The sequence below is a fragment of the Haliaeetus albicilla genome, chromosome 7 (genome assembly GCF_947461875.1).
Source record: "Haliaeetus albicilla chromosome 7, bHalAlb1.1, whole genome shotgun sequence".
Classification (NCBI taxonomy): domain Eukaryota; kingdom Metazoa; phylum Chordata; class Aves; order Accipitriformes; family Accipitridae; genus Haliaeetus; species Haliaeetus albicilla.
In genome coordinates, this window is record NC_091489.1 from 17,196,645 (window position 1) to 17,210,572 (window position 13,928).

Genomic DNA, 13,928 nt, shown 5'->3' on the forward strand with positions numbered 1-13,928 from the left:
TCAGAAATTAAAACTCTAGCCTTTCACCTTTGAGACTGTAGTTCAAGTCTTTCTTTACATTCTGAGTAAAATGAGCTTGAAATGAGTATAAAAAGCAGTTTCTGGGGTTGCCAGCTTACTGTTATAATTGGTGCAGATACCGGAATTGGAAAACAGGGTGAGTGCTGCAGTTTAGTTCTTCAGGAAAAGTTACAAGAAAAATCTCTACTCAGGTGCCTGCTGTATCCTCTTCTAAGCTAACCCATGCAATATATATGTGCATAAAGAAGAAATCTTTACAAAAATGGTCACTGGAGTTGGGGATTTATGCAAGGTTCTCGTGCCTGAACATGTACTGCCGCACTGAATATTACCTTATATGCACACCATCGTCCAGAAGTGCTAAGTTTAGAAAACTGCACAAGGCTGTTAGCAATTGATTTGTTTTGCTGGTTTACTTTGAATAATAATAAAAGCATGAATAGGTGGCTTACTTTGAAACTGAGACAGGCTGAAAAAAATGCTAGCTTGTATCCTGTAATTATCCAGAAGCACCCGTGTAGACCCAGAATAAAACTCACAGTACGGGCATAAAGCACAGTGAAGAATCAGAGTTTGTGAGGAGTTGGCATGTCAATAGCCTGCCACATCCTTTCTCCTCTCCTTTTTCCCCAAGTGGTGTTCTTGTTCTGTTTGCATAAAGAAACTGCAGCAAACAAATGAGAAAAGGGGAGGGGGAAGAATATTTATAGTTCATATTGCAGTATTCAAATAAAATACTAAAAATGCTATAAACAGTTTTATAGTCATTGTTTATGGACTCTAGAATTTTTAATATTCCAACATGTAATTGAATTCTGAAGCCAAGATTCTGCAATTAATCAGGCTTTTGTAAGTGAGCCACTATTTGCTAGAAGTAACTTTGAGAAGAATTCGGACTTAATTTTTTTGTTGTTGTTGTTTATGCTTATAGCAAAAAAGTGAAATGGTGAAGTGGTCTGCAAAACCATATATTTGCACTTGCTTGGGTGAGCAAAAGTCCCAATTTGTATAAGTAGTTCAACGATTTGAGAAACCTAATTGTTTGATTCCTGTATGCAAATCTGGGCTTTGTGCACGTGAATCATGGAACGTGTGTTTTGGGAGGACATGTTTTCAGGGCTTGTGTTCACTTTTCTCTATTACAATGGATAGAGAACTCAAGTAAAATGGAAAAAACCACAAACACTTTGTTAGTTTATCTAGGCTTTTATTATTATGTGCCCTACATAGGACTGAAGTGACTTGTAGGAATGTTTGTATTTTTGCCTACCCCACTGAAATGTTCGGTGTAAGGCTGGACTAGATTTGAGAGCCGCTTTTTTCTTCAGTTCTGAGGAATTGTATTGCTGTTGTGAGCTGGAAGAGTGTGGAGGAGTTACGGCACTGACTGGAGCACTTGTTCTTTCTCAGTAAACTCTTAAATCCTGATACCAGAAGGGTCAAAAACTGGCCAGCTGTGACATCTGAATAATTTTTAAAGCAGTTAATCCAGTCAGAGTGTTTATCAATCTTTGTACCTCATGGGGAGGGGATGAGGATGCAGCCTAAAATAATTCAAGAGTAAAGCTCAGGTCATTGACAAAAATCGTTTAATTCAGCTGAGTCTTGTTCCACAGATTTACCTTTTCAAGGTACGGTGTGAAATACAGAACATTACCCAGGGGACTCCTCCTGTGTGGCTATTTGGCAGGTGTGTTGATGCTTTGTTGTGCAAACCATCCCTTCCAAACCTGTGCTCTGGATCTGACAATGCCCAGATGATGCCCAAGTGAATTGCCCAGATGTTGTCAGTATCAGCCACCCTCTGTATATGGCATGATACTGATATGGGAGAAGGGGATGTCAGCAAGAGCTTTGTATCTAGTTGGGAAGGTAGGGACCAGGTTCTGAGAGCCTGTTAGGTCCCTGCTGGCAATTGCCTAGGCCATTTCCCCACATAATTTACAGTTGCTTGGGCCGCCATGTTTCTATTGTTGATCAAGTCACACTCCTATGGCAACAACATCAATTTAGCTGAGTATGCAATATCAGACATGCATTTAGTATGTTTTAATTATCTTCAGAGAAATATGTTTCAACTTTTTTTTTTTGCCTTTTTTTTTTTTTTTTAATAAAGGTGTAGGCTTTCCTTGCTTTTAATTGTTGCTCATCTTCTTTCTGATCTGTTCCGATTGGTTGGGTTTTTTTCCCATTGAAGATGAAAATGGTCATTTTTCTGTTAACCAGTTTTCTCAAAATCATGCTTTCGAAAGTCCCGATTCACCAGTCTTACGAGGGAGGGTGGAGACGGGGAGCATAGGTATAATAAAGAATTGGTTTCCTCTCCTGACTCAGAACTAGGTTGTGAGCAAGTAGAACCATATACAATCTAGAAAAAAAGTTAATAAGAACATAAGCTGTATGTAGGGTAGGTCTTCTGGTGATAAATTTTGTCTTGGTGTGACTTTTTTGCTTATTGGTGTTTTATTCTCAAAGCGTACCACTTATTTCAGATAAACCAAAAGGAAAAATGAAACAGTTCTTGTAGGGCAGGAGTTGAAAGTACTGTGGAGATTGTGCTATATTACAAAAAGGTGCTCAAAAAAGTGGAGTTCTTTTCCTGTTATTTTTGAGATTCAGCTAGGTTGTGTAAGTTAACTCCATTAAAAGTAGGAATAAAGAACGTAGTTTATAGTTGGAATTGGTTGTGAGACACGGTAAAGGTTTTGAAGTTAAAACCATGTGTCTGCAACAGAGTGCTCCCTACACTGTGTGTGCCTCCTTGCCTAAAAAATCTTTTTAACCCACATACCCAAAATAATGTTGTCTAAGGTGCAGGAAGCTTTTTCTCCTGAGCACAATAGGAATATGTTGAATCTTTTGAAAACAGTTTCTGTTTTTCAAACACCTTCTCTTTTTCAGCATAGATAATTAACGCCTTCTTCACAGTGCTTGGTGCCCTTGATACATCTGTTACCTTTGACAGATCCTTTCTGTTTGCCACCTCTTCCTAACATGCTTCCAATATTTTCAGCACAAAATAGCTTAGGATCTTTGATGTTGCTTGTATACGAACTCAATTAAATAAGAAGGCTGCTGACAGAATGGTGTAGAGTTGAAACTTGAAGCTTTGTTTCTGTAAAGATTTTGTACTTGGTCACTTATCTTTAATTTTTGCTGCAAATTGTTTGACTTCTTTCAGGCAAGACTGTTAAGACGTGCAGTTTTATCTAGGACTGTATTTGTTTTCACTTTTACAGGTGGTATGTGTAGTAATTATGTAGAGGGGTAGGAAAAGGGAGCTGGGGAGTTCTCTGCAGTTGTAGTCTTAAACAGCAAAAAACCCTCCCCACTGGTGAGGGTGGCTTTAAAACATGCCTTTCTGGAATATTTGAAAGCATTATGGCACTGCAGCTGTTCAGTACCACCCCCTAGTTGCTGGTGGATGGCATCTTGTATTTATGCTAAACGACCCGACTTTGTCTGAAAAGGGCTATTAGGGGGTGTTCAGGTGGCCCCTGGGGTTGCTGAGCTGTGGCAGTGGGAACCTCCAGCCCTGCGAGTAGAGGGTGGTGGCATTTTAAGCCTTTTTGGTGTTTTCCATAGCAGGGTCCCTCTACAGCCTAACAGGGTGACAGCGCATAAAGGTGGCTGCTGGAGAGACCCTTTGCAGTGGACTTTGGTAGACAAGGTTCTATGATTCCCACTTTTGGAAGTAGGGAATTAAAATGAAATCATGGTGTTGAAATAAAAGAGTAAGAAATATAAATGGATTAGAAAAGGTGCGGACACAATACCTAAATAAAAGGTTTACCATGGCAGTAATTGTTACTGCTTATGTCACATGGTATAATGACAGTTTTTCAGGATTTCCCATATATTAGAATGCGTGAGAATGAAAGATTGGAATTCTGTTTTTATAGTATCTACCACTCTTTTCTTAAGGGGAATTAAACAGCGACTGCTCTGGAATTTGGGTCTAAGTACAACAATCATTTTGATCTCTACATTGTCAAATAAATATCAAAAGCTAATTTTCAGTACAGCTACTCTGTTTCATGCAGCGTTCTGGTGTGGAAGAACTAATTGTACGTTACACAGCTTTACATATATATATGAAAAACAGTATGACAGAAAAATACAAAAGAATTTAAACTATGAATATATGTTTACAGAGGGAAAACGTGTATCTATATCTCTCTTTTACCCGTTTCATGTCCTAATGACAAGAGCAGATGAACATATTGCTGTCATGAATTTGCTGCTGATCAGCTGTTTATATGGTACCTACAGAGGAGTAAGTTATCACAGAATTGTAACGGATGGGAGCGTGCTCACAGATAGGTCTCATAGGTTCCCCTGCAGTGAGCGTGCCCTGAGCAGAGATGTACACAATCTCAAATGTCATTTTATCAGGGATTTGTAATGGTTGTTTCCTGGTGCAGACCTAAGTATGTTTGTACCTTTCTGTCTTTTTGAGCTTACAGGAATTGCCCCATTGCCCACAACATTTTTCTCCCGAGTTGCTTCTAATATATGTAATTCTGTTGTAAGTATTGCATCTCACAAGGCTGATGGTTATTGCCTTTAGTTAGCTAATATTTAGAGTTCAATTTTTTTGCTTCTTAGGGATTGGCCTTGTTCCCAGGATTTTGCAAAATATTTGCAATGGGAGACTAAACCAGCAGGTTAGTCAATAGCACGTCCAAGAATGTGTGTTCGGCACAATGTTAAAGATATGAATGATTTTTTGTTGTTGTTGTAAATCAGCTTCCCCCAAAACACTGGCATTTAAGAAAAAGTTTAAAAATATGAGCAGGACAGATCTGTTCCACTAAATAGCTTTTAAGAACATGAGGCATCGTTGTGTTTTATCTCGAACACTGGCTGACCAAGTACAGAGCTGCTTCAGCGAGCTGCGTCCTTGAGCCACTGTGTTGTCTGTACATGCTAATAAGGAGAATGAGGAGAATTAATAAGCAATTTGAGCTGCAGCATAGTTTCTTGAAAGATCTTTTCAAACCTTTTTAACACAAAGTAGCACACAAAGTTATTCTGTTGTTTAAAACAAGATCATTTTGTTACTTAATTTGTATTTTTTGAGCTAAAAGTTGTGTCTTCAAAAATTAACACTGATCTTTATTATTGCTAGATCTGGTGAGCTGAGAGATAAATGACTGATACCACAAAGAACAAACAAAATAAATGAAAGGGAAAGTCTAAGAAAATGTGGCTGCCAGATTTAATTAATAATTGCCCTGAACTGGGTCACATTGTATCCAGTTTTTACACAGGTCAAGCTGTGAGGAGATGGCATTTCCTTGACTGAAAGGCCTTGAGTAAGTAGTCTCAACGGACTTTGTATAGAAAGTGAAGAAATCTTAGCTGATCTATCCTTAATTCATGAGATTTATACTGTGTGACTGCCATGCCTTTATTTCAGGCATAGATTCAGGGTCATAACAAAGGTGTGTCTTTGGTGTATTTGTTCAAGGATTGCCCAGGGAACGTGCCCAGTCCTCACTTGCTACAGACTTGAAACCTAGCCTGAAGTACATGCATGATTGCCATTAAAAATAAACAAAACTGGTGGCAGGTAGCAGAGAAAAAGGGAAGGAAGGGTTGTCGCAGTTACCAAAGTTTATTCCTGCAGTTCTGCATGCATTAAAAGCTGTGTATGCCCTCAGTAAGACCTTGAAGAATTGCCAGAAACTAGTGTGGGTCATGTAGGTTTGTCCCTGCTCCAACAAGAAGGACAACCTTATCTTCTACAATTGCTGAATCCTAAATTACTTTAAAAGGAAGGCAAAGGGAGGAGATACCACAGCTAGTTAGGCTGGATTTTGTAAAGATATGAATGACTATAGCCATATTCATCATTGAAATAAACTTTCTAAGGACTTTGAAAAATGCAGACTGGTTTAACTTCTTGTCACCTTAGTTTAAAAAAGACAAGTTCGGAACTGGTGGTATGTGGGCGGTTAGGCTGATGGGAAAACCTTAAAAGCTGAGAATCTGTGCTAGAAAAGGATTATAAGGGTATATCTGCACCAAGCACTACAGCATCCTCCGTGTTTCACACTATCCAGGCTACTTCCTGGAGACAGCAAGACTGGTATGTGGAAATAGTAGTTGGAATTACGTTTGCATTGCTCTGCACCCCGACTAATGAGTCCCATTTATAAGTTGGTGGGACTACAAAGCCTCCCCCAACCTGCCACAAAGCCCTCTGTAAGTCAGAGGGCAAACGTGGGTACAAGAGCAAACAGTTTGATTATGAACTAGGCAGTGTGATGCGGTTTCTCTTACACGATTGAGCAAGAAGTGCACCCCAACGGCGAGAAGGTGATTTGACAGTAATTCGGGAGACAGCACCTGTATTTCCTCATTCTTTTTGGATTTTGTTATCACAGGGAAGAGAGTCCTTTCTGATCTGATTGATCTTTACTGAACAGGGAAAACAAAAGTATTGCAAAATGCAAGTATTAACATATACTTTTTTTTTTTTTTTAGCACATTTTGGAAGTGCCAGAGGCATGCCTTTTTAGTAAGCAGGCAGTTGGCAAAAACCCTCCAGGTATCATAGAAGCCCTGTGCTATAATTTTCCTAGAATAATAACGTCAAACAAATGACAATAGAAAGCCTATAAAATTTGCAGCCAGCTGGGCAAATTCTTGTGTGTGACCCACAGAAACTCTTAAGTGCCCGTGCAGAATATTTTGTCTTGATCAGAGCTGCTCCAGTCTACTGCGTTTCTTGCCAGAGTAGCTGTAACCCCCTCACCTGCCAGCTGCAAATAGCGGCTCCATTAGATGAACTCTGAGGAGCTCCGATCCAAGTCTGAGAGCATTAAGTGTGTGTTGTATTGGGAGTTTTTGCCTGGGTAGTTAAATGTAGATCGATGATCCTTTTCAGTATTAGTGTTAACAGGATATTATATGGGAATCGGCATGCATCAGAAATTATTATTAGTGCTTATTTTCAGATTCCCCCAAAAAAAGATGGAGAGGGCTTCTGTGACCCATGTCTTTTGCAAGTAAGTTATTTTGTCCTTGCGTACTTGCTGCCTCATATTCTGTTGTTTGGATAACAGTCTGGGTATTAAGCATAGCTGTAATTTCTCCTGTTAATGGTATTCCACTTCCCGTGGCTCTTACTCAGTTCCACCTAATCCTATCTCAAACAAAATCTTGATGAGACAAGAAGGAGCTGGAGCGAGCTGAGGACCGAATCAATGCCGAGTATGGCTTTGGAGAAGACCAAATTATAATTCCTTGTGTCATCTGATCTCTAGGTTGTACAACTCTGTTCCAAAAAGGTATTGTTCAGCATTGCTCCTCAAGGTTTTGACCTATGTCTCAGCTTCTTTTCTTTTTGACAGGGAGGTAAAAATGACTTTGTGCATGATTTACTGTAAGTCTCTTGGTTGCGATGCAGTACTGTTTGCAAACTGGAGCTGTACGAGTCCTTTATTGAAAAGCAAACCAAAAATACTGAGTGAGTCTCATTACTTCTGACAAAAAAGAGACTCAGGACTACTCCCCAACTTGTTTCAGGGTGCTCCACACGTTACTCATCAGGAATCCTCCAGGCCGATGGGAGCACATTTATGAATTCTTTCATGTCGTAAAATAAAAAAAACTATTAAATGCTATTCTATTCTACTATTAAATTATAGAATATTCCATGAGCAGTAGTGATCTTGCCCACAGCTGCCCGTTTTAGAGACCATATAGGTTGTGCAGGGAGGTGGGAAGTTCATCTTGTCACCTGTTGGGAGGACCCGCAGAGTTTCTTGGCACCATCCCGGCCAGTGCCGGGGGGCTGCGCTCAGACCCGTCCCCCGTCCCTGGAGCACCTCAGCCAGGGGCGGGCAGCAGGGAGCAGTCTCTGGCAGGGGCGAAGTGCCCAGGCAGGACCTGCGTCCTCCAGCTGTGGGGTACTCCTGCTTACACCACTGCAGGTATGATTAATACACACAATTAATTGATCTGCAGCGTATGATTAATACACTCTAGAATACTGCCCCATCGCTTACCCCTTACCACTTACAGTAGCCTTCTAGCCTAGAATTGCAGGATACTGTAGTGTGGTTTGGATTGGTTTATTGGGAGCAAAAAGGCTGCTTGATTCTTTAGATAAACTGGAAAAACCACCTATGAACAGTGATTAAAAGTTGCTTTTACATAGAAATAAAATACAGGGCAAACAAGCTTATTCAACTGTAACACTGTACTGTGAGGAGTGGAGAGCAGACTGAAGCAAAGATTTGGAGCAGTACCTAGAGGAAAGCTACTGTATATGATACAGATATATATACATATGAAATCAACAGTCCTTCATTTAAAAACCAAGTCTGCTTTTTTAATGATACAGTGAATTTTTCACTGTAAAATCAAAACGCTCCCCTGCCCAAGGTAGTATATTCACATATGTAAAGTCAGAACAGACAACTGTAATAGGAAATGTTTAACTGCCACAAATAAGTATATGAGAAGTTCTTAATTAATATCTGATTATCTTGAAGCAATAATGAATCTGTTGTTCATTTTTTTGTTTATTGGAATGGAAGTGATATATTTTGAAGATGATTAAGAGAAAGATGGTACTTGCCTGATTCATAAGGAAGTTTTTCTGTTCTGCTTGGGTAATGTGGGTGCTGATTGAAGTACACTCTCATTCCCACTAGAGGGGGGTCCTCTCAGCCTAGGTTGTAATGCATTTTGGCTTTTTTTTTTTTTTTTTTTTGAAACTCAGCATGAGGAAAACCTCACATTGTCCCACATCTTGTTTCAGTACATTATACTGTGTGTCTTATGGTGTCAGCAGTTACTTGTGTCCTACTGATCTTAACTGCCTTTTATACAAAGAGGTGAAAACCAAAATGAATGGATTAACACACTAGTACACTGGTAAACACAGTAGTAACAAAGAATACGGAGGATGTTCTATTGCATCATCTGCAAGGTGAGGGTAAGTATTTATCACAGAAGTGATGTGATCACTCTTGGAAAAACAGAAGTGGCATTATCAGACCTGTACAATAACATTTTTTAATTAGAATTATTATCTACACCAACAGCTGCTCTCCGAACCATTTTATTGTCTCTGCAAGCGTTACATTTCTAAGCATAAAAGAAAGTATTTCTATATGTAAAAGAGACTAAGAGTATGTTGCATCAGCTTAAACTTCTGCTTTGATTTTTGATGTCACAGTTTGTTCCTCTTCTCAGTTTCTTGGTGAAAAGGAGGAGGATTGAGTTTTGTAAATGTGCTGGTTGTTGTGCCACGTTAATTCATGCGTTTTGAAGCTATGGCAATCGCGAGCGTTCTCTTGGCCCTGAGCGAGCAGGAGCTGAATTAGCACAACTCATTTGTTGACAATACCACTGTAGTCTACGGTGAAGGTCCCCGCATGGTGAGGTGGCCTCTCTGCAGATGAGGCGGAGTGCGGAGCCCAAACAAAGGAGGCTCTGCCCCATCTGTCCTGGGTCAGTGCAGGAGCTGCGTGCCGTCCGCGGTGCGCTCCTGCAGCTGGGAGCCTTTGAGGGAGCGCGGGGCAGAGGGCAGGCAGCTCCGGGCAGGCAGCTCCGGGCAGGCTCGGCTCGGCCGGCCGTTAGCCCAGCTGGGACCGCTTGGGAAGGGGAGGAGGAGGATGGGACGGCAGGGCAAGGGAGGCAGGGTGGACCGGGGCTGGATTCAAGGAGGGAGTCGGAGAGGGACCCAGTGACACAGAGGGCTCCAGTTTTCCTAGTGAGTCTCTGGAACAGAAGCGTAGCAGAGCAATAAACGTTAATGGGTCTGGAGGTAGCATCTAGGGTATGTGACTGGCACAGTTACAGGGTGGAGAAAACTGTGTGAGTTTTGAACAAGATTGTTCAAGTGCTGGGGTCTGTCTAGTTACGATAGCTGGATGTTGTGCCAAAACAGTAAGCCTAGTGAAAATGAGCATTCACAGTTTAGGTGGGTACCACATTAACCCTAACCAGACTGCTTCTGATATAGGAATGACTTTTTTCAGAAGCCACTTGAGCACCTGAGTAGGGCGCTGTATTGTGTTACGCAGTCATACTGTTATTTCCAATCCAGTGGCTGATTATTCTCTTTTTGGCCCTGGGCAAGTCACTTAACCCTCTGTCTGTTTCTTCATCTGTAAGATATATTATGGATATTTATCAGTCTCACCAGGACTGATTGTTTAATATTTATAAAGTGCCTAAAGGATTAGAAGCTTAATATAAGTGGCTAATACATATCATTTTAGATTGATTTTATTTACTTGGATTCTTTTTTTTCTGCCTCCTATTGAATGAGATGCTATTTTGCAGCCTCTTACTGCCATTCCTGATCAGCTGGACAGGTCACAATTGGGTAACTTCAGGTTCATTTTCTTCTTTTATTCCTAGTTCCTATAAATGCTTTATCTCCTTCCCCCCTTTTTTTCCCTCCCTTTTTTAATTTAGAGATGAAGAGATACCATATGTTGCTAGATCATGGCATAAATATATTTAAGTGCTGCCATCATTGTTAGTTTATCAGCCTTTCCATTATAAACCCTCTTGTTCAGGGGTTTATAACTCTGGCATTATAATGTGCTTCAGGCTGAAACTTGACATCCATTTTTTCCCTCTTGATTTGCTTTAAATCCTTCACTCTTCTTAAGTTAAACTGGAGATTAGATACATTAGTTATAGTTTTACTAGTTGTATAAATTATAATGCAGCAGTAGGCATTTTTTAATAGGATGTAAATCAGAGAAACAGAGAATTTCCTAGTTGTTAAACTGTGAGCCTGGGAGTAGAAATCTGGAATTCCTTTCCTGAGTGTGTCCCTGGCTTGGCACATGACTGCTGAGAAATTATTTAACCTCTTTCTGCCTCACTCTTCTGTCTGTATATTGGGATGATGACATTTTCTACTTCACTGGTGTATTGGGAAGCTTAATTAATTAGAATTCATAAAAGCACCGAGATTCTCCGGTGAAAGGTGCTGAAGTGTGAAGTATTTTTAAGGAGTCCAATGAAAAATCGGCGTGCCTGCTTTTCTGCGTCTGTTGCCTGTTGTCCCAGATGAGCGTATATCAACTCTTGGAGCTGTGCGGTATGTGGCAACCAGCAAGGAGTTTGATTTGGAGCACCACTAGATGACCTAGCAGCTTGCTTTCCTCAAGCTTTCAAACAATCACTGTATCTTGCAGCTGGCTAGTCTCATCCTTTGCCTGGGGAGTTTGTGTTCCCTGAATTCTGTGGTTTTCAAAGAATTCGCTGTGCTCAAGACGGGACAGGAGCCTGCAAGCAACACCTCTGCTGCAGTTTCCCACTAGTGCTGTTAGAACACTTGGTGCTGGTGCAGGAGTACACAGCCTGGTTAGAAGATAATGGGAGGGCAAGAGTTCAGATATTTCCGGCCTTATTTTATAGGGAGTTGGCGCGGCAGATCGTTCTGGTTGTGCTTGGGCAGCTTTTTGGTGTAGCCAAAACTCCATATGGAGAACAATGTCCCAGCTGTAGTACAGTAAATTTTGGGACACTGACAGGTACTCTTTACGTCATTTAGGTTGAGAAACCTTGTTTGTGTCATGAGGGATGCTTTCCGAGTTTCCTCTCTTAAGGGTTTCTGTTGTCAGCTGTTAGTTCAGCATGTCCTATCGTATGTAGGCTTCCTAGGGTTGACCCGGACTGGCATCTTCGTTTACAGATCTCTTTGCCTGGACTGTGGTGCTGTGCTCAGGAGAGAGACGTTCTTGGTGGTGGCTAAATTTGAATTTATCTTTCTCCTTATAATTTCAGGTTGAAGTCTTGGCCTCCGAGGATGCTACATTTGGACACAAGGTGTGTAGTTTGATGCAGTTTTGTTACATAGGTCCCATCAATTTAAATTGTTGGATGCGATGTCACAGAAGACGACAATTTTCAGCCTGAGAATTGAGGATCCTGTGACTTGCATCCATCAATTCAGAAACTTTCCCTGATGTGTGGTGATCTGAGAATGACACACAGGCTGGTTTAATCCTGTTATTTGGTATAAAACCTGTGAGCAAATTTTACTTGCAGAAGCCCATGTGGAAACATGGAACATTAGCTTTGTAGTAACTTTTAAGATTGGACTTGCCCAAATGCTGGATTTGTTCTTGTTCCATAGATTTGCAGCTCAAAAATTGTACTTGTTACCTGCTTTGCAGTCTGCTGACTGAGCCACTTTGTTCATGGTCCTTTTTCACAGTGCATCTCAAGTAGAAAGTAGTAACGTTGAACAGCTGCATCACCCTGTGTTCAATTGTAGATCAATGTATGGCACACAGTACGTAAGTTGGAAAGACCACTTTAGGCCTGCTCTGCTAAATGGATGGGCTGTATCCTAGTTATTGCTGTTTGGCCAGTGAGCATTACGGTGACGACCACGGTTTTAATTAAGCACTAATAGCAGATGATTTTAAGCAGGGCAGATTGTGTGTAGGCTATATCTAGTTCACTAGGAAGGGAGTGGATGGGGAGGGGAAGGAGGAGATTGTAGGAACAGTAGGCTAAATCACGACAGTGAAGAGTTTCCTGCTGCTGAAGGCCCACATGCTGTGATACTACTGCAGGTGAGAAAATAGCAGTGCTATTGCTATCAAGGTAAAAAAAAAAAAATATCAAGAAAAGATGAAATAAGTTCTCCAGGTTTTTATAGAGTACAATAAACAAAATTAACCAACAGAAAAAAAAGCTTTAAAAACACCTAAATATTCATGATGCCAGAATTTACATTGTGTCCGTATTGTACATTTTTATGTTGATATGTGATAAAGTGATTTAAATAAATTATTAAAAAACAAACAGAGCTATTCCAGTATTATTTAAAGTATTTAACATATGGCAGTCTACAGTATTTTCTGGTTTTTATTTAATACCCAGCATCCATACAGAATATTCATTGAATATTTAATAAACCTGGAGGGTCAGCTCTTGTGAACTCATCTCCATAATCCTTCAGACTAGGTGGGTAAACAGAAAAATTACTGAAGTTTATTATAGGCAATCACTCTCACAACTAAAATGCTGTAGAGGAGGCTTCTTATTTTTTCATGGTTAGACTCGCAAGGTGTTTTTCAGTCTTGGAGTCATCTTGATGGACATCCTTTGAAACTCCTTTTTGTTACCAAAAGTTTTAAGAATTTTCTATTTCTAAGCTTCAGTTTTACAAAACCAAATCAGTATAACATCATCCTCCAGAGTCCCAAGCAACTTTTCTGAAAGACTCAGCTTCAGAACCAACAGGGTCTTTTTACTCTCTTAAAATAGTAGCTTTACATTATATAGTGAACTATATAGGTCTAGGAATGTCATGTAGTTTTTATCAATCAAGAAGAAAGGTAAATGTATCATCCCAAATTTGTTAATCCCAGAATTTATCTTAGCTATCTGTTTAGGCATGCTGTGAAAACACTTTATTTCCTCCTCTCCCTTAAGAAATGCTTCCTTTACTGTCTGTCTCAATGATAAATAAATGTTAGTGTCTCTGTTATATTAACAAATGAGTTGGTATGCCCACAGAGAATACCAATTTTTTTAACGAAAAATACTTTTATAAATTAGAAAAGAAGTTGGTATGGCGAATACCAGGTAACACAGTTGAGAAGGATGTAAGGTTAAGAGTTTGCACAATGTAATGCTTTCCTTGATACCAGATTTTAGCCTGAATTTTCCTTAAGGTCTGGTGGAGGCTGTTGAGGGGGCTGTCTTTACAGTTTTGGGTGTAGCATATGCCTCAGCTTGAAACATTGTAGGACCCCTCTGTATGGATAAGCAGAAGCATAATTTGCTGCAGGGGATGACTCTTCATTTGACTATATCCATTCCACCTATCCTTAGACCCTTACCACTTAGTTTTAGGCTTGTTGACAGGCTGTGTTGCCTGGAGATACTAGAATACTGTTTTTTTAAAA

At 40.2% G+C, this 13,928-nt stretch overlaps 1 protein-coding gene across 10 annotated transcripts in view; it reads left to right on the forward strand.

The window, feature by feature from the left end:
* The window catches only part of ARID1B (AT-rich interaction domain 1B), a 337,909-nt gene that overhangs the window by 176,087 nt on the left and 147,894 nt on the right, over positions 1–13,928 (forward strand). For 7 of the 10 annotated variants that reach the window (XM_069787075.1, XM_069787078.1, XM_069787072.1 and 4 more), the window contains exon 5: positions 11,791–11,832. The exons of the other annotated variants lie outside the window; for them this stretch is intronic. In XM_069787075.1, coding sequence (XP_069643176.1) covers positions 11,791–11,832 — 42 coding nt within the window. The remainder of the gene's footprint in view (positions 1–11,790; positions 11,833–13,928) is intronic. 10 annotated transcript variants of the gene reach the window in all.